General features: G+C 42.5%; 1 protein-coding gene across 1 annotated transcript in view; it reads left to right on the top strand.

Moving 5' to 3' along the window:
* Nucleotides 1–20,400, top strand: part of LOC144685705 (eukaryotic peptide chain release factor subunit 1) — a 56,188-nt gene extending 35,788 nt beyond the window's left edge. Inside the window, exons 3-10 of the mRNA XM_078550505.1 lie at nt 1,905–2,044; nt 3,018–3,156; nt 11,622–11,812; nt 13,983–14,112; nt 14,834–14,989; nt 15,440–15,504; nt 18,514–18,661; nt 19,947–20,400. Of these exons, the coding sequence (XP_078406631.1) occupies nt 1,905–2,044; nt 3,018–3,156; nt 11,622–11,812; nt 13,983–14,112; nt 14,834–14,989; nt 15,440–15,504; nt 18,514–18,661; nt 19,947–20,029 (1,052 nt within the window). The 3' untranslated portion in view covers nt 20,030–20,400. The remainder of the gene's footprint in view (nt 1–1,904; nt 2,045–3,017; nt 3,157–11,621; nt 11,813–13,982; nt 14,113–14,833; nt 14,990–15,439; nt 15,505–18,513; nt 18,662–19,946) is intronic.
* Nucleotides 20,401–21,411: the final 1,011 nt, after the last annotated feature.

The following is a 21,411-nucleotide window of genomic DNA, read 5'->3' as shown; positions in this document are numbered from 1 at the left end:
ATATTTGATCTCTGTGCACCCCTCTTTCCATTTAATTCTCTTGCTTTCATTCTAAACTAAGGCTGATTAACTTTCCATTAGAAGGCAATGGAGTTCCATGCTTTTATGTTCTGTAGTTTTGGTCATCAGAGGGTGAACTCCCTATGTTAGCATTGCAAAGGGAGCATGCTTAGTTGTAAATGGAGACCTGATGACACGCTAGGTCTCCAGTGTTATCGAGTCCCCAGACTATGGATCATTTAAATGAAAATACCATCAATGACATTCCATTCCCATCAATATAAATTTCCTAGAAAGAGAAAGCTGTATAAGCAAAGAGAATTAATTTGCTGCTGGAATGTGCATAATGTCTGATGCACAGTAAAATGAGATTATTCTAGCATTAAAATCCACAAACGCTTATATCTGGACCTTATTTGAGCAATAAGATCTGTAATATTGCCATTGCATTAGTCTAAAAAGGAATGTAACCCTGATAAGTAACTCCATGAATTACTGTTACTCCCTGAACACACACCTTATGACTGACTGACTGCTCTCTCTCAGCAAACACACTTTGTCACTACCCTTTTGCTTTATGCTGCCATAACAGACCACAGCCACTCATATTTATAGTAAGCTACTGTGACCTCCACCTTCCAGTAAGAGTGACCACTGCTGACTCCCTCAAAACAAAGCACCTGCTCGCTGTCAAATCTCTTCCAACAAGGCTGTCTGTACTGGGATCCAGGCACTATCCGTTTATGACAAACAGTGAAAATTTAATACTAATACGATTTAAGCATGTTTTTGGAAAACCATTCAGTGAACTTAATAAATGTTTCACCTTTTCATACTGTGTCTGCGTGAATGGAGATACATGTTCAAAACTACAAGTATAGACTCTGTCCTGCAGTAATGCAAACCCCGCTCTCTCATAAATCAGGAGACAAACTCAGAACGATTCTACGTGAGTGGTACCCAGATATGGAGTCAATATCTGTCCATATATCGTTGCCATATGCCCTTTAGCAAGCGGATGTAGGAAAATTTTTAAACTGCAGTAATTATGCCGCGATTGTTTTTTTTATGATTAGTGTGTGCTGTGCTTTTAACAATACTGGGATTTTAATGTCATAAAAGTGATGAGTGATGTTTTATAGGAAACAGTTGAGGGCTGAACACAATTTTTTTTAAAAAAGCTAGTGGCAGCTTCAGGACCTTACGGAGCTGCTCCCTGTAACCAGGTTTCTATTCAGCGTGTTAGCACTGGTTTGATCCAGCAGTAATCGAACGGGAAACATTGGAAAATGTGCAGTTGTAGCTACTAGCTTGTTTTTATTTCAGTTCTAACCTGGTGTAAACTTGTGGAAATTGCACTGGAGTTAGCCAAACGGATCAATGATTTAAAAACTTTAAGGTGTTTTCAGAAGACGCAGCGGCCTGTAAAAAATGCTGAGTCTTCAGAGCCCTCTTGTGCGATTGTGAGGGGGTCTTAATTTTATTGAGAAATCATGTGTCTCGTGATATAATGGCTCCAGGTCCTATTAAACTTGGATTGTATGTGGGGAGTTGATGAATTCAAAGCACAAAGATGTTACTTTGCTTTGAATATATTAGGTACCAATGTTAAACCAGTGTATTAGCAATGCTTGATCATATTAGTAGCTGCAGTGCTATAGAGTTTGGCAGTTAAATGAGGCTGGAGTTAAATTCCATTCTTGATGCATGCCCTGCAAGCACTTTCTTCCATGGGTAATTTCAAATAGGATGGAAAGTTTTATTTTAAGTCTTGGCAACTGAACGCGGGGGTTGAGTGTAGAATGTTTTTAGCTTTTCAATTTTTCTGGATATATGACTTGGGTGGGGACTGTTTACTTTAAATAGGAATACTTGACCTTGCTGTATCTGTCCTGTTTTTGTAGTACCGCCGAATGGTTTGGTCGTCTACTGTGGAACAATTGTAACGGAAGAAGGCAAAGAAAAGAAAGTTAACATTGATTTTGAGCCCTTCAAACCGATTAACACATCGCTATACCTCTGTGACAATAAATTTCATACAGAGGTAAGTAACTTTTAGTGTATTTGCCTTGTGGGGCCAGCTCTCATGGTATATTTGCCATACATTGCTGCTTATTTCTAAGCTGCCCTCAGTAGCCCAGTTGTAAATGTCAACAGTTAGCTGAGCTGCCCAGACCAGAAAGTCCCTGGTCTGATTCCTCATCTGTCCTGAATTAGACTGGCTGGCAAGTGAGATGCTGTAATTGGCTTGATCCTGGGAGAAGGAGGACCATTCATCCGAAGTTCATCCTTGCTATTCCTCATTTCCCCTGGTTGGTTGATTTTCACCTCCCTGTTTTCCTGATTGCTTCAACCCCACTTCAACATTTCCAGATTTTCATCGTAAGCAAGTAGCCTATTTGAGCTGTGCCCTTTCAAACTCTTGGAGGAAGGAAAGAATTATATTTACATCACATCTTTTACAAAGTCAAAGACTTCCTGAAGCATTTTACAACCAGAGAAGCAGTTTTGAAGTGTCACCACTGTTGTAATGTAGTAAAAATAGCAGCAAACAGCCATGTGATAATGATCATGTTTTTAGCTGTTGTTTGAGGGTTAAATAGGGCCCTAAGGAGAGGGCCCCAGCTCTTCGAAATACTGCCATAGGATCTTTCATGTCCAGCTGAGAGGACAGACAAGTTCTCAGTTTAATTTCACATCTGAAAGAATGCACCTCCAATGGTGCAGCACTCCCTCAGTACTGTACTGGGAGTGTTAGCCTAAATTATGCAGTCAAGTTGCCAGATGGGATTTGAACAATCAGACTTCTGCTGAGTTACAGATGACACCACCTACTGAGTGAGACATGTGTACTCAGCCCTTGGGTGGCTTCTGCTCACTGGGTCAGCAAGCTCTCTGGCCCTGGGTGAGTAAATTGTTCAGTACTGTCTGGGGCTTGAGCTCTGTCCTTTTACACAGGTCCTCCAGTGGATATTTTGGATATTGAAATTGTTTGTTACTTTTACTTCTCTTGAAAGGCTCTCACTGCACTACTGTCAGATGACAGCAAATTTGGGTTCATCGTAATTGACGGTACTGGGGCTTTGTTCGGTACTCTCCAGGGAAACACGCGGGAGGTACTACACAAGTTCACTGTGGATCTACCAAAGAAACATGGTAAGAAGGGAGCTGTCAATTCCTATAGTTTGTCATATCAAATACATAGGAGCTCATCAGCCTTTCCAGTGTTCTTTTGTGTCTGTCCATTTTAAGTTACCTGAATTGATTTCCTGTGTAACTTGTGTTTCACTAACCTATGAATAAAACTTCTGAGAAGCCTTGTGTGTCTTTCCCCAATGAAATTTTGAATTTAACTGACTATTGTCAGATTGAAAGAGGAGGGGAGAGACAATGCGACCAAGTCAGATTCCTGTTCCATCTGTGTTCATGCACCTGCAGTTTGTAACTGGAGTCGTTGGATAGTGATCTGGAGCAGGATTTCTGGCTCATTTTTCACTTTTCTCCCTGCTGAACATATCCGGGGTCCTAAGATCAAAGTCGAGGAACTTAATTGCAAACATCAACTAACCCAACACAACAGGACCAAAGCTTTGACTTAATTGCTTCCTACATAATATATTAGCTAGTTTAACCATGGGGTGCTATGAGGAAAGGAGGTTGGTCCTGTGTTTGTTTTAAAATAGAAAATGTGCATTTAGACCCAAACAGGAGTATAGAAATCTACTGAAGGGCACTGGGGAGGTTTCTGTGTCCAAGCTGTACTGATGAGCCAAAATTGTTGCAGATGCTGGCACTGGACTCATTAGCTCGGCGTATGGAAGGGCCAGGCAGGCAGAATTGATGTTTGACCCCTTTTAGGACTGTAATCATCGTTCCTATATTTGTACTTTGCCAGACAGTTGTATGTCAGTACAGGTCCTGTTAATGTGGCCAGAATTTGTCAATATGAAACCATTTTCTTTCTGTTCTCATTTGTTTTGTAACAGGGTGTGCCAAACTATGTCCTATGAGCCCCAGGCAACCCAGCCTATGAAGCCCAGTCCACTCAGAGCTATTTGCACCTCTAATACCTGCTGGTTTGTTCAGTGGGAATTTTGTGATTTGGTTGTTCTTAGCACGGATGCTTCGTTGGCGGATGTGTACTATAAATGAAAACACCAAGACGGTTTAGCATTGGCAGTATGAGATATCCAGAATTGAATGGGAGCTCAGATTTCAGCTGGGCTCTCCATTGTGTGCTCCAAAATGGCTGGGAGGGCAAAACCTTCGGGCAGACCAGTTAAAGTCTGGCCTGAGAAGATGCCTTTTTACCCAGATTATTTTTGAACCATGCTGTCATCCATTTGTCTTCTGTTGCCTGGCTTCTACTTTAATGTAATGCCAGCGATGTCTGCATTGCAAGAAGTTCATAAGGGACAAAGCAGAAGATTTATTCAGTTAAACCTTGATTGTTAAAGATGAGCAGAAGGTGCAAGGCCACTGGTGTGATGTGCAGGTCAAGTGAGGGTTTGTTCTGGTTCAACTTCTTAGCATCCTGCAGGGCTAGTTAATGTCTTGATACATTGCTAGGTACGGTGTGTGTGGGCTATTCCACCTACTTTATTAGAACTAATGGCACTAAGGCCATTGCTTGAAAAACCTTTCCTAAAGACTGCCCTCTGAGAATGGCCATTTCAGAGACGAGCAGTAAATGACACTCCATTACTCAACTGGTGTATATGATGTGCAGCTACACCGTTGTAACCTTCCAGTCACACATGTTATAGTGAGCTCTGCTAATGTCTGTGATTCTTGCATTGAGCTGCTGTTTGTTCAGCAAGGGCTGAACCCCAAGATTATCAATGTCCACTGACCAGTTGGTGATTATCTTCCTGGGTGTGGCAGACAAGTGTGTTCTATTTGGGCAGGAGATACTTCAACTTGACCTGTCTGGCATTGGAAGATTGTAACCAAGCCAACAATTGGTGGTTACATCAATAATTTGGTACCTGCACTCAGCAGTTTTCTCTAGTTTTCTATGTACTGGTAATTATCCAGTCAGCCTAGATGTCAATGGGACTTTAAATGGTATAGCAGTCACTCAATGCTGGTCTTCTCCCCACTTGCCCTAATGGTTGGGCCGGTACTAGCGGAACAAGCAGGCAGCATTTGTACCAGTGCTCTGTTGGAGAGATGCACCATTAACTGATTCTAAGAGTGACCTTCACAATGGATATTTGGGAATGAACTTGGGAAACTTTTAAGTCTTGATCCTGCCAGGTCCCTGGACTTGAGTAAATGGGGTGTGCCCTTACAGGTAGAGTGTGTGCTCTCTATAAAAGACCGATAGAAACTACCTGTGTAGGTTCCTTAGTTTGGTTTGGAGGCTGTTGCCCATGGTGATTAGTTTCATTGCATATAAAATACTCACTTGGCTGAGTAAATAAATTGAAAGGTCACTTCAGTATTTAAGAAGGGTAGGAGAGTGAAATGAGGAAATTACAGGCATATTAGAGCTAATTAGTGAGAGCCAGCATGGATTTGTAAAGGGTAATATCAAACAAACCCAAGTTGATTTTTTGTAAAGGCAACAAATGTGGTAGATAAAGGAGTGTCAATGGATCTTATTTATATGCCTTCTAGAAGGCATTCAAGAAGATTCCACATAAGGGACTTAAAAAAAGCATATGTGGAATTGGAGGCAACCTGTTGGCTAGGAAATTAGTTAAGAGGAAGGAGACATAGAGCCTGGATAGTGGGTATCACTTAAATTGGCAGGATGTGACTAGCGGTGTCCAAATGACTTGGGTGGTATATATGCTTACTGAAGGTGGCACAGAAAATAGTGTAGATCAGAACTGAAGGTTGCAATGGGACAGTGAGTGGCAAAATCGTGATAGAAAAGTATTAAATCATCCATTTTGGACCTAAGTTCAGGATATTTTCTAAATGACGGGAAGCTGGGAGCTATGGATGAGCAGAGAGATTTAGGTGTTCTAGTACACAACTTACTAAAATCTGATGGATGGGTGCAATCACATAATTTAAAAGGCTAACAAAATGTTGGGCCTTATCTCGTGAGCTGGAATTCAAAGTGCCAGGAAGATTTGCTATAATTATATAAAGCTCTGGTTAGACCACATCTGAAGCAGTGTTCAGTCCTGGACATTGCACTTTAAGAATAATGGCCCAGATTTTGTGATCAGTGAAGCAGTGGCAATGGCTGCTGACTGTGCTGAGAAATGCAAACTTAATAGTTCGTTGTGCGCAGTGAGAATTTCGACTACTTACTGCAGCATGGTCCACCGGCAAGAGGTTTGGCAGCGAGGCACAGTCCTGGTGAAACCATGCCCCCAATGATGTCACAAGTGGAAGATATGCCCATTGAGGTCAGCCTTCAGCTCAAAAAGCTCTATTTACACCATTCTATCAGTGCATTCCAGACCATTACACTGACCCTACACCCCCCCCCCCCCTCCTATGTTGTAAATGTCAAAGCTCGTTGTGTATATAATGCTAAAATCTTGGGATATGCTCCTGTGGTAGGAGCCAGATGAGAGGGGCGCAGGAATTTTAAACCTTTTTTCCCTTCTGGATTATAGCCAACCTGTTGTTTTGCACTAGCTATAACACATGTGAAACATTGTTTAATAATATTATACTCACATTTAGTTCATGTTAGATGACTGTTGCACAGGGAGACAAAGGAGCCCGCATATCAGTTCTAAGTTGTGTATTTGAAGGCTGAGCTGAATTAGCTTCCATTTCATGAGAGGCTGATAAACCAATTCCAGAAACGTGTTAATTTTGCAAAAGATGATCAAAACAATAACTTTTTAAATTATTGTTTTATATATATTAAAGATAAAGGAATGTTTAAAAGTGAGTTAGTGCTTTTACCATCATCTCTTTGAAAAGCTGATAGTTTTAGTGCTGTGTTGACACAGACCTTGGGGGAAACTCATTGAATTCCGATTTAATCATTCTCAAACGAAAACCACAATTTAAAATGAAATCGCATTTATATCAAAAGCCCTCAATTTGTGCAAATGAGTTCAGCTCACCTATCCCCAAATTCACTGTAGTGTGCACCCATTTTTAACTAAACTTTCAATTAAAACAATTTGTGTATTTAAAAACTTTCTGCAGATTATGCTTGAATAATTCCATGGCAACAGAGCAAGGATGTTTTCATTTATTATTGACACTTAAATGATTTTTATTAATAATTTTAAATACAAATTACAGAAAGCTTAAACATCAAGTAATGCTATAATCACATTTACTTGTATTATTCTAGAATATGAGTCATTTAGTGTTTGATTAATACAAATTCAATAAATGAATTTCTTTTAAGCCATTCATGTTGATTCCGTACCAATTTGTATATTAATTTCCCTCAAAGCGGGATTGTTAAATGGGCAGCTAAACTTGTGGATGTGTTCCTGAGCAGACTCTGCGCCTGCTGATACCAGCTCAAAAAAATAATCAGTGTTAAATTCAGCTCTAGTTGTTGTTAAATTTGAGAATTAGCCAAACTTAATGAAATATGTCTCCCTGCCGTTCGACCCAAGGCTCCTCCTGAACCCATTGAGATGCACTGTGGCTTCCCGTTTTTGGCGTAATTGTGATCGCTGGATGTTGTGGTTCTATTCTGGCTTCCAGTAGCAATAAATATCTCCATACTTGCTGCTATTGGGAATGCAAAATTTGAGCCATTATATTGGCTTCGTAGGGTTATCCAGTGCGGATTCAGCAGAATGATAAGGAGGTTAAATGAATTGGGGTCTTTGAGATGATTTAAAGGAGTTAATAGGGTAGATGGAGAGAAATCATTTCCTCTGGTGGGGGAGATTTCAGGGGCATAACCTTCAAATTAGGGCTGGGATGATGTTGGGAAACACTTCTTCACAAAGGGTTGTGGAAATCTGGGACTCTTTCCACCCTTGTGCATAAGCAATTGAGACTGGGGGCGGTCAATTAAAAATTTAAAAACTGAAATTGATAGATTTTTGTTATGTGAGGGTATTGACAGCTACAGAACTATGGCAGGGTAGATTGGGTTAGATATACATTAGTCGTGATCTAATTAAACACCAGAGGACGCTTGAGTGGCTGAATGGCCAACTCTTGTTCCAATGAAATACCTCCCTGTCCACTTGTGCTACAAGTCTCCGTGCTCACTTCTTTGGGCAGGAGTCCTCTCCCCGTTCAACGGATCCTTTTACCCACCTCCAATATTCTCCCTCCACCTGGACCCCTCCCTCTGGATTCTTACCTTCTCTTGATCTTTTCATTGAGAACTGTCGGCGTGACATTAGCCGTCTCAATTTCTCTGCTCCTCTCACCCATTCTAATCTGTCTCTCTCTGAACTTACTGCACTCCGTTCTCTCAGGTCCAAGCCCAACATTGTCATCAAACCCGCTGACAAGGGTGGTGCTGTTGTTGTCTGGCGCACTGACCTCTACCTCGCGGAGGCTGAGCGTCAACTCGCAGACGCTTCCTCCTACCTCTCCCTGGACCATGATCCCACCACAGAACATCAAGCCATTGTTTCCAGGACTGTCACTGACCTCATCTCCTCTGGAGATCTTCCTCCCACAGCTTCCAACCTGATAGTCGCCCAACCTCGGACGGCCCGCTTCTACCTCCTACCCAAAATCCACAAACAGAACTGTCCTGGCAGACCGATCGTGTCAGCCTGTTCCTGCCCCACGGAACTCATTTCTCGTTATCTTGACTCCCTTCTCTCTCCCCTTGTCCAGTCCCTTCCCACCTACATCCGTGATTCCTCTGACACCTTACGTCACATCAACAATTTCCAGTTCCCTGGCCCCAACCGCTTCCTCTTCACCATGGATGTCCAATCCCTCTACACCTCCATCCCCCACCAGGATGGTCTGAGGGCCCTTAGCTTCTTCCTTGAACAGAGGCCCGAACAATCCCCATCCACCACTACTCTCTTCCGTCTGGCTGAACTTGTTCTCACACTGAACAATTTCTCCTTTAACTCCTCTCACTTCCTCCAAATAAAAGGTGTGGCTATGGGTACCCGCATGGGCCCCAGCTATGCCTGTCTCTTTATGGGGTATGTGGAACATTCCTTGTTCCAGTCCTACTCCAGCCCCCTCCCACAACTCTTTCTCCGGTACATCGATGATTACTTCGGTGCTGCTTCATGCTCTCGTCGGGACCTGGAAAAATTTATTAATTTTGCTTCCAATCTCCACCCCTCCATCATTTTCACATGGTCCATCTCTGACACTTCTCTTCCCTTCCTTTACCTCTCTGTCTCAATTTCTGATGATAGACTGTCCACCAATATCCATTACAAGCCTACCGACTCCCACAGCTACCTCGACTACAGCTCCTCACACCCCGCTTCCTGTAAAGACTCCATCCCATTCTCTCAGTTCCTTCGCCTCCGTCGCATCTGTTCTGATGATGCTACCTTCAAAAACAGTTCCTCTGACATGTCCTCCTTCTTCCTTAACCGAGGTTTTCCACCCACGGTCGTTGACAGGGCCCTCAACCGTGTCCGGCCCATATCCCGTGCATCCGCCCTCACGCCTTCTCCTCCCTCCCAGAAACATGATAGGGGCCCCCTTGTCCTCACTTATCACCCCACCAGCCTCCGCATTCAAAAGATCATCCTCTGCCATTTCCGCCAACTCCAGCATGATGCCACCACCAAACACATCTTCCCTTCACCCCCCTTGGCGGCATTCCGTAGGGATCGTTCCCTCTGGGACACCCTGGTCCACTCCTCCATCACCCCCTACTCCTCAACCCCCACCTATGGCACCTCCCCATGCCCATGCAGAAGATGCAACACCTTCCCCTTCACTTCCTCTCTCCTCACCGTCCAAGGGCCCAAACACTCCTTTCAAGTGAAGCAGCATTTCACTTGCATTTCCCCTAACTTAGTCTACTGCATTCGTTGCTCCCAATGCGGTCTCCTCTACATTGGAGAGACCAAACGCAAACTGGGCGACCGCTTTGCAGAACACCTGCGGTCTGTCCGCAAGAAAGACCCAAACCTCCCTGTCGCTTGCCATTTTAACACTCCACCCTGTTCTCTTGCCCACATGTCTGTCCTTGGCTTGCTGCATTGTTCCAGTGAAGCCCAACGCAAATTGGAGGAACAGCACCTCATCTTCCGACTAGGCACTTTACAGCCTTCCGGGCTGAATATTGAATTCAACAACTTTAGATCTTAAACTCCCCCTCCCCCCATCCCCACCCCGTTTCTTCCCCCTCCTTTTTTTTCCCCAATAATTTATATAGATTCTTCTTTTCCCACCTATTTCCATTATTTTTAAATCTACAACTAATACTTTGTCAGTCTTTCCACCCCACCCCCACTAGAGCTGTACCTTGAGTATCCTGCCATCCATTCTTAATTAGCACTTTTCTTAGATAATATCACCACCTTCAACACCTCTTTGATCCTTTTGTCTGTGACATCTTTTGATTATCTGCTCCTATCACTGCTTGCTTATCCCTACAACCACCCCACCCTCAACTTCTCTCTCCCCCCGCCCCCCCACCTTAGACCAGGTTATATTTCACCTCTCTCCTAACTATACTTCAATTCTGCCGAAGGGTCATGAGGACTCGAAACATCAACTGTTTTCTTCTCCACCGATGCTGCCAGACCTGCTGAGTTTTTCCAGGTAATTCTGTTTTTGTTTAAGATCATTTTTGTTTGGGTAATCAGCTATATATTTATCAGGATAGTCCTTGACATAGTGTGATTTGTACTGATCGCTCAGTCTCAAAGAAACCAGAATAGCTTAGTAATATAACTTCAGTTCCTCTTTTTTTGTGTATGGTGTGTCTATGCATGTGTGTGCACTGTTTCTCAGTTTTTAGGTTAATGACAAAAGCAAAATACTGCAGATGCTGGAAATCTCAAATAAAAACTTGCAAAACCTGAACTACTCAGCAGATTAGGCAGCATCTTTGGAGAGAGAAAGAGTAAGCATTTCTGCTCGATGATTTTGCATCAGAATTGGGAAAAGTTAAGAGATGTGACAAGTTTTAACCAAGTACAGAGACAGAAAGTGGAGGGGGAAAGGCAAGAACAAAAGGGAAGGTCTGCGATAGGGTGGAAGGCAGGAGAGATTAGATGACAAAATAGCATCTGTATTTGAAAACATTGCTGGCAACACAGAGCAGAACTGACTTAGGACCCCATCTGAGTTTGAACTCCTGATCCAAGCTCCACCCCAGGTCATTGCAGAGGGATTGCTGCATTTTACTGGTGCCTTCCCTCAGGCCATGTGTTAAACTGAGACCCTGCCAACCTGCTCAGGTGGATGTTGAAGATCCCAGACCATTATTTGAACAAGAGCAGTAATGTGTTGTGTCCTGGCTAACTTCAAACACCAATAAAATAACTTTGGTCACTTATTCAAATGCTGAACCATACACAAGGTAGCAGCAGTTTTTGACAAGACATTGCATTCTGCAGTAATTCATTGTGCATGAAGCACTTCGAGACATACAATCAGTGAAGGTGAGGTCTTGCTATGCATTTCTAGCATTCCTGTTTCCTTCAGTTTCTCGACTAGTTGACAGTTGTAGACATGGCATTTCATGAAGTAGATTTTTAAATCCTAAAGTTTTGTGTTTAAAGGCAGAGGAGGTCAGTCTGCCCTGCGTTTTGCTCGCCTGAGAATGGAGAAGAGACATAACTACGTGCGGAAGGTAGCAGAGACAGCTGTGCAGCTGTTCATCAGCAGCGACAAGGTGAATGTGGCGGGTCTCATCTTGGCTGGATCAGCTGATTTCAAAACCGAGCTCAGCCAGTCTGACATGTTCGATCCGGTAAGCTGAATGTTAACTGTGCAATAAGTAAAAAGGGTAATGCCTCAAACTGCCTGTCGAGTTCTGAATCGCTAAACACTGCTATTGATACAAGACCCAATCAGCTAAACACCATGAATGCAGACAAACTGGATTCCCTAGTGTGAATTGTGCCTTTACTTCCTTCACCCCACACCCCCCCACCCGCTTCGCATCTGTCTCAACGCACCTGCATTTTAAACATAACCGGTTTTTACAAATTTTGATTTTCACCTAAATTTGGCATTTAGGAATGCGTTTCTCAAGCCTGTTTGACCATTCATTAAGATTATGGCCGATCTGTGACTTAATTCCATATATCCTCCTCTGCCTCATATTCCTTTTTGAATAACAAAGCTCTATCAATATCAGATTTAAAATGAATTTATTTGCCCGTTTTGTTTGGTACCTTATGACTTCTGAGAGATTTGAGTTTTGCTTCTTTTGACCTGGTGTGGAGACAGCTCCTGGCGAGAGTGCCACCTTTCGTCTCCCCTCCAGCATCAGAAAGCAAACCCCACAATTTCATTCACCCATTTTCACCCCATTCGGTTCACCTTGTGTGAGGCTAGGTTACCATGGACAGTATGGTAACTGGACTTGGTTCTTTCCTCACTGGGCAGCCAGACATGTGAACTTTCCAGTCCAGACTGGAGTTACTCGATAGCCATCAGGAGAACAGAGTCCCTGCCCAGGGTAGGTTTTTATTTTACTTCCAGTAGTGCTGAAGCTAATTGTTCCTCAACCTCTCTCTGTAAAGCCTCTCTGTAAACGGCTTGCTCAGCACAGGTCAGGAATTGAAGCTGTAACTTTGTTAGTCTGTTACTAAACTGGACAATGCCTGTGATCACAAGGCTGTGTTTAATATGGATTGCAAAAAAAAAAAATTAATCTTTATACTCTTAAGTTGCTCCATAACTGGAACATTGCAGCTTTCACTCATAAGCGTAACTACTTTTTCCCCCTTCAATTTTAATAAATTTGATTTGAATTCCTTTATTTACATTAAAAAAAATTGTGTGGAATTTGCAGGAGGATAAACTCCTGAAATAAGACAACTTGCCAGGGAATGATTGTGAAATCTGGAGCCCCAGTGGATTTCCAGTGGCACTGGGGACAGATATTACACTGGATTTGGGGAGTTCAGAAAGACTCTCCTACCTGTGAATGGGTCCAGGTCACACCTGATCCAAAATAAACCAGGTAAAAAAACAAAGGGAAGGAGATTGTGGTTTGTAGGTATTTTTAAATTAAATCTTATAATTTAAGTCTACTTGTTTATTATAATTCCATTCATTCTTTCAACCCTCCAACCTAATTTTTAATAGTTAATTTCCACTCTCCTCTTGTGAACATAAGAACTAGAAGCCACGCGGCCCTTCAAGCCTGATCTGCCATCCAGTAAGATCATGGCTGATCTGATTGTAACCTTCTGCCTACCCCTGATAACCTTTCACCAAGGGGGTAATTAAGAATCTATCTCGCTCTATTCAAAGACCCTGCTTCCACTGCTTTTTGAGCAAGAGAGTTCCAAAGACACTCGGCCCTCATCTCTGTCTTAAATGAACGACCCCTTTCTTTTAAATAGTGACCGCTAGTTCTAGATTCTCTGACAAGAGGAAATGTCCTCTCCATATCCACCCTGTCAAGACCCCTTCGTGATCCTAAAGGTTTTAATCAAGTCACCTCTTATTTATCCTGCCACAATGACCAATTTTATATTTGCCCATATTATATTCCATTTGCCAGGTCTTTGCCCACTTGTTTAACCTATCTATGTCACTTTGTAGCCTCTTTATGTCCTCCTCACAATTTACTTTCCTACTTAGCTTTGTGTTGTCAGCAAATTTAGCAAACATTCCTTCAGTCCCTTCATCCAAGTCATTCATATAAATTGTAAAAAGTTGATAAGGCAGTAGGGTGGATAGCCATAAATCTGACCATGGTACCATGGAGCAGGAGGCAGTCCAAAGGTAGGGAGGAGTGATGTTGTGGTTGTAGGGGTTTGATTGTTCAGGGGATAGATTTTTGTAGCTGGGATCGGAACTGTTGGATGGAATTGGGAGGCTGAGCTTCTCTGTTGTTGTTTTAACTGTGTTTTCCCTCTGGATTGCTGGAAATCGTTGTCTCATTGTAAATAATTTTCTTCCAGCGATTGCAGAGCAAAGTACTGAAACTGGTGGACATCTCCTACGGAGGTGAGAATGGTTTTAATCAAGCAATCGAACTGTCGGCTGAGGTCTTGTCCAGTGTGAAGTTCATTCAGGAAAAGAAACTAATAGGTGAGAAATCTCTGCTCTGGTTCAATAGAACTGATTAGATTTAAAAAAAAACTTGTGTTTACATGGTGCCTTTTGCAACCTCTGGATAGCACAAAGCACTTTACAGCCAGTGAAATAGTATTGAAGTAGTCACTGTATTGTAGTTTAAGAAATATGGCAACCATTTGTGCATAGCAAAATCCTACAAACTGCAGTGAGATGATGACTGGATGATCTGTTTTAGGAATGTCAGTTGCAATAAATATTTACCAAAGTACTGGGAGAGCTACCCTGCTCTTTTTCCAATATTCCATCCAAAAGGGTAGACTCAGTCTTGCTGTAACATCTCATCTGAAAGACAGCACCTCTGACAGTGCATTGCTCCATTGGTACTGCAGTGGAGTGTCAGCCTGAAGTGGGACTTGAACTCATGGCCTCCTGATTTTGAAGTGGAGGTGGTGCTACCTCTCTCAACCTGTGTTGGTATATATTAAGGTGAAGCATTTTATTAATTTTTGTACAAGTATATCATTGGTGTAACTTAATGTATTTTGATTATTATACAAAGATTAACAGCTTCTCAGGCCATTGGGCAGGTGTTGATTGCCCTACACAGGTTGAGTGGGCAGGGACCAGGGGTAGGAATCCTGAGAGTTGTGTTACTGGTGCTGGCATCTACTATAATTTTCCTTTGTTGGAACGTTGAGTTGAAGTGATAAGTAACAATTTTAAAAAAATTTAGGGCGGTACTTTGATGAAATCAGCCAGGATACGGGGAAGTATTGCTTCGGAGTGGATGACACGCTGAAAGCGCTGGAGATGGGTGCAGTTGAGATCCTGATAGTTTATGAAAATCTGGATATAATGCGATATGTACTCCGCTGTCATGGCACAGAAGGTATTTGGAGATCTCTTCATTTTCAGTTCTTTAGCATCATATTGATCCTCCACTGAATGGAGTTAAAAGTCAAGATGTGGCTGTTAATGTATGACTTGGCATTTAGGCCAGAATAGGCAGACTTATTACCTGGAAAAACTCAGCAGGTCTGGCAGCATCGGTGGAGAAGAAATCAGTTAACGTTTCGAGTCTTCATGACCCTTCGGCAGAACTGAGTATAGTTAGGAGAAAGGTGATTCACCTTATTTCACCTTTCTCCTAACTATACTCAGTTCTGCCGAAGGGTCATGAAGACTCGAAACGTTAACTGATTTCTTCTCCACCGATGCTGCCAGACCTGCTGAGTTTTTCCAGGTAATTCTGTTTTTGTTTTGGATTTCCAGCATCCGCAGTAGCTTTTAGCTTTTTGTTTTTATAGGCAGACTTATTAACTGTCTTCTAATTTCCCAGAAGAGAAAATCTTGTACCTGACACCGGAACAAGAGAAGGATAAATCCCATTTCACGGACAAAGAGGTACAATTTCATTCTACACAAAGCAGCAACAAATGGGCTCAAAGGCAGTTGTTTGAGGCTTTACATTCTAAAGTTTGATCTTGATTAAAATGAGATGCATTTGAATAGAATTGATGTAGTGTGTGGGACCTCTTAACAGTGACACATGTGAAAGGTCACTGGTTTGTGTTCACTTTACCCCTCCTAAGATGACAGTGACTTACATTGGGATGTGGTCGCTTGGGAACTCATGCATTATCTAATGGTGATTCTTCATAGATGCACCCATATAACAACTTGCATTTACATAGCACCTTTAAACAAACAATGTTCTAAGGTGCTTCACTGATGCATAATAAGAAAAAAATTGATACCGAGTCACTTAACCCTGAAAAGTGTGAGGTGGTACACTTTGGAAAGAGTAATTTGACAAGGCAGTATTCAATGAACGGCATGACACTAGGAAGTTCTGAGGAACAAAGGGACCTTGGCGTGTGTGTCCATAGATCTCTGAAGGTGGAGGGGAATGTTAGTGGGATGGTGAAAAAGGCATATGGGACACTTGCCTTTATCAATCAAGGCACAGATTACAAAAGTAGGGAGGTCATGTTTGAATTGTATAGAACCATGGTGAGGCCACAGCTGGAGTATGTGTGCAGTTATGGTCGCCACATTATAGGAAGGATGTGATTGCACTGGAGGGGGTGCAGAGGAGATTCACCAGGATGTTGCCTGGGATGAAACATTTAAGCTATGAAGAGAGGTTGGATAGACTTGGGCTGTTTTCGTTGGAGCAGAGAAGACTGAGGGGGCTGATCGAGGTGTACAAGATTGAGGGGCATGGACAGGGTGGATAGGAAGCAGCTGTTCCCCTTAGTTGACGGGTCAGTCACGAGGGGGCATAAGTTCAAGATGAGGGGCAGGAAGTTTTGGGGGGATGTGAGGAAAAACTTTTTTACCCAGAGGGTGGTGATGGTCTGGAATGCACTGCTTGGGAGGGTGGTGAAGGTGGGTTGCCTCACGTCCTTTAAAAAGTACCTGGATGAGCACTTGGCACGTCATAACATTCAAGGCTATGGGCCAAGTGCTGTGAAATGGGATTAGGTAGGTAGGTCAGGTGTTTCTCACGTGTTGGTGCAGACTCGAAGGGCCTCTTCCACACTGTGAGATTCTGTGATTGAGTCAAAGACGAGACATTAGGACAAGTGACCAAATGCTTGATCAAAGAGGTAGGTTTTATAAAGTGTCTTAAAGGAGGAGATTGAGGGGTGAAGATGTTCAGGGAGTGAATTTCTGAGGAGGACAGAGGCATGGAAAGGTTTAGAGAGGGAATTCTGGAATAGGGGCCTAGACTGTTGAAGGCACAGCTGCCAATGGTGGGGTGAATCAGGTCGGGGTTACATCAAAGGCCAGAATTGGAAAAATGTAAAAGCGATGTTGGGCAGGCAATTGAGCTGTGAAGTTCACAGTCAAGCAGGTTTCTTTATTTCTACACATTACACTTTAAATATTGCTTAAAAGAGGGACATGTTGCGAAGATGTTTGTCCTGACAAAAAAAAGGAAACCAAATTTCGAACAATCATAACAATTTGTACTACAGGAGAAAATGGTGCTACTTGGTTGGCAAGTCAAATCTGGTTGGGGCGTTGCCATGGAGAAAGCAACGGGGAGCTATAGGCCCCCCAAGCTCCCGGATAATTTTTTAAAAAAGGAACAGGGCTTGAATGTGTTCCTTTTGTTTGCTGAAAATGGGTCCCTGCGTATGAATGTGTGTCGCTTCTATCAAGCGTAAATGAGCCACATTACGAGCTTGCCTGATTATCTTAAATTCAGTGCTGGTGCACTGCCAGGTATGTAGGCTGTATATCTCAATGATTGACTGATTGATTGAATCAAACAGGTATGTTCCTTTGGTTGTTCATAATGGGCAGAGTACAAACTTACTTAACTAGCCCATGCTTGCAAAACCCAAAACAAAATGTCTACTGTTGCATATGATTCTGCAATTTCTAGCACTGGCTGAACAATCCTGAGTGCGCTAATACTACACTAACAACCAATTTAAGATAACCAGTCAAGCTCTTAACGTGGCTCACTTACGCTTGCTAGAAGTGACACACGTTCATATGCAGGGACCTGTTCTCTGCAAACAGAAGGAAGATGTTCAAGCCTTGCCCTTTTTTTGAATACCTGGGAGCTTGGGGAACCTGTAGTTTCCTGTTGCTTTCTCCACGGCAATGCCTCGGCCAATCAGAGTTGACTTGCCAACCAACCAGTGCCCTTTTCTCTTGTAGAAAAAATTGTTGTGATCCTTTGAAATTTGCCATTCTTGTGATTGTACTGATGAGTGCAAGACGAAAAGCTTCAGCAACATGGCTTTCTTTTCAGCAATATTCAAGTTCTGTACCACCAGCAACTGTTTACTTTTCTGAGTGGGAACCCTAAATTTTTTTTTCTTCCACCTTCTTGATCAGAGGAACAACTCCGTTTTCTTACACTAGGGATTAGTCTTGTGAATGAAGCACTTAGCTATCTGAAATTTATACACAGCTGCCCTGATTTTTTTTGTCTTTGCTATGGAGGACCCAAGGCAATACATCTATTCATACTTTAGCCAACACTGGTTAATGCTACTATAGGTTTTGCCCTGACAAACCCAAGTTGGTCTGTGGAGATTAAATGGGATTTACTGTTTCTTCATACTTTGGTATAGTTATTCCAAGCTAATAACAGTGAATGCAATTGAAATGAAGGCAATCTGGGTTGAGTCTCATTGTGATTTTCCCCTATTAAAACATTGCTGTTCTTGTATTTGGGTGAGATAGTATATTCGGGTAAGAGCTGATATTATGGACTGTGACTGTTCAACTTGTGTCCTTTTTGGCAGATAAAACCCTAGGCTGAAGGACTGGATTATGGGTGTAGTTACATTAAGTGGTGTACAGATGAATGATTCTATTGAAATTTCAGTGAGTAGCAAAGTCCCAAAGTTATATAAAGTAAAATTTATTTTTGTTCTTAAATTTTAGACTGGACAGGAACATGAACTGATAGAAAGCATGCCCCTCCTGGAGTGGTTTGCCAACAACTACAAAAAATTTGGCGCTACACTGGAGATCGTCACAGACAAGTCACAAGAAGGGTCGCAGTTTGTGAAAGGCTTTGGTGGGATTGGTGGTAAGCATTGCATGTTCAAGTTGAGAATTGTATAGTCCCCTGAGTTGACTAACTATTGCTGTTTTATTTTGATTTAATGTACTTGAGGCTACATGCGATACCTACTACTTTCTATGTGAAAAAGCAGTAAATGACATTACATTCAGGCAAAGACACATATTTGGGTTTATTTACAAGTACACAGAAGCAGTAATATGTTGGAAGATACCAATGTATGTGGAAAACAAAGACAGAATCGTTGCAAAACAGATTAAATATCTTCCAGATGTGTTTTTTACACAGTCCAATAATTAAACCAAACTGGGGAAATAGATACTAAGCTTCAAACTCAAAAACAAAAAAAAAACTCAAGTTGTGGGTGTTAATTTTGAGGCATTAATTAACCTGTTTTCTGGACAGCCCCAATAGTAGGCTGGCTGTTACAGCAGATAATCCTACCCCTCCATGCCCTCCACTCTGCAACCTTGCTCATGTTCACCTTTCAAAGAAACACTAGCCTTTGCCTTCAACCAAACTTCAGCTCATTAGTTTCTGCTTAGGCACATTGCCAGCAAAGCAAACAAACAAGTCTTGTTGAAACTGGGTGAATCAAGACTGTGCTTCTAAACTGACCCCACTGTCCCCTCACCCCAGTGGTCATGTTTTTGATGCCAATTGACAAGTCTCATCTGTTCCATCAGCGTAAAGTTTGATTTTTATAATGAACCAATACAAATTTAATTGTCTGGTTTGATCAGAGGAGCTAGTTAAGAATGCTAATACTCGGAGGGAGTTGGTGGTGTATTGTCACTGGACTGATAAACTAGAGACCTGGGTTTGAATCCCACCACGGCAGATGGTGGAATTTGAATTCAATAGAAAAAAAACTGGAACTATAAGGCTGATGATGACCATGAAACCATTGCCGATTGTCGTAAAAACCCATCTGCTGTCCTTACCTGGTCATCTGTCCTTACCTGGTCTGGCCTACATGTGACTTCAGACCCACAGCAATGTGGTTGACCCTTAAAATGCACCCTGAACAGGGCAACTAGGGATGGGCAATAAATGCTGGCCTAGTCAGTGACGCCCACATCGAATGAATAAAAATTAATAAATACTAGAGTTGTCAAAGGTGATAACTGTCTATCTAGTGTATGAGAGGTCGGGATGTACCTCTTCAGAAAATTGGCTGCCATGTTTCATGAATTTCAACATTGACTGTATTTGATTGTTTTTAAAAGACTTTAGGATATCCTGAGGCTGTGACAGGCACTATGTAAATGAAGTCTCTTGTTTTAAACAGGTATCCTGCGGTACCGTGTGGACTTTCAAGGTATGGAATACCAGGGAGACGAGGACGACTTTTATGACCTGGACGACTACTAGGTAGTTTGGACTAGGTCTGGTTACAGGTGCCTAACCCTCCAGCATCCAACCCAAGGAGTGAAGATCCACAGCGGAATAATCAATCCCTGCCTTAGAACAGACATTTACACAACTTGTGATACTCTAAATACATTGGAGATGGTGAATTTAAAAAAAATAACACTCTTCGATTTGTCATAGTGTCAATACAGCAGCAACACCAAACTACTGTGTTCCTAATGCCAGTTTGGACTAATCTTTTGAAAAATTTCATTTTTTTTTTAATTTTTACTTCAATGGGACTTTTGTTGCTGTTGTATTTTATGAAATTCAGATTTTTTTACCTCCATATGTAGAGGCAAATAATAAAAATGGAATGCTATTGAACTTCATTTCTGCAGGCTGAATGGAGATGAGCTCTCTGTTTTCCCCCTTGGAGAGTTTCTATATTAAAAAAAGACAACTTGAGTAACTTGTGCAGTGTATGACCCCATTTACATGGGTAATTTTGAGCTATGGCTGTACATGAGGGGGTGGGGGCTGGAATAAGGCCTTTGTCATGCAAGTAATTAAAGTTAATCTCTTTGAAATAAAGCCAGGGCTGGGGTTTGGGGGTGGGGGGCGGGGTGGGTGGGGGGGGGGGGGGGGGGGGGTTGGGGGGAGGGGGAGGGGGAGCGGAGTGGTTGGGGGGAGGTGCGAATTTTCAAATTCGCAACCAATATTTTTTTTGGCTTCCGCCTTTGTGGAGGGAGTAGGAAAGAATCCCTCGGGCCTTTTATATATAAAAAAAACTAAAAAGAAAATGGGGGTGGTTTAAGTAGCATTTTGCCTGCTGCTAGGTATTGCCAGGATGGGTGCTAGCGATATCTAGTGGTGGTAAAAGGTGCTGTATCCCCGAGCAATATTTGTACCTGCGGTGGTCTCGATGGTTTTAGACAAGAGTCCCCATTCAGTCGTATTAACAAAGGATTTCCTTTGGCTGCTTGCGAGTCGAGAGCCAGTAAGTTCTAACTTTGGGACTCGTGATGGTTTTGATCTGGATGGACATGTATTGTATTAATTTAGGATCTGCTCCATATTGGGGTTTATTGTTGGTACAGTACGAGCATGAACTAGGTGTACCCTTGGGATCATGCTGCAGGACATAGCCTCTGCTGCACAAACTGCAAATTGGAAAATTGCTGTCTGTGTATTTCTTTGAAACAGCCCCAAATTCCAGCAAAGGCATCCAGGCACCATCATCCACTTATCAGACGCAGGTATCACATTTCCATTGGGGTTTGAGTTCCTGTCGAGACAGTGCAAGGAAGCTCAAATTTAAACCCCTGGTATAACGATCCAGCAAACTGGACAAACGGGGTAAGGCTGTTGTTATTGAACCAGAGCAATTGAAGAGAAATGGT

The sequence above is a fragment of the Cetorhinus maximus genome, chromosome 10, assembly GCF_964194155.1.
Source record: "Cetorhinus maximus chromosome 10, sCetMax3.hap1.1, whole genome shotgun sequence".
Classification (NCBI taxonomy): Eukaryota; Metazoa; Chordata; class Chondrichthyes; order Lamniformes; family Cetorhinidae; genus Cetorhinus; species Cetorhinus maximus.
Note: the sequence above shows the minus strand (reverse complement) of the source record. Positions and strands in the feature narration are given on the sequence as shown.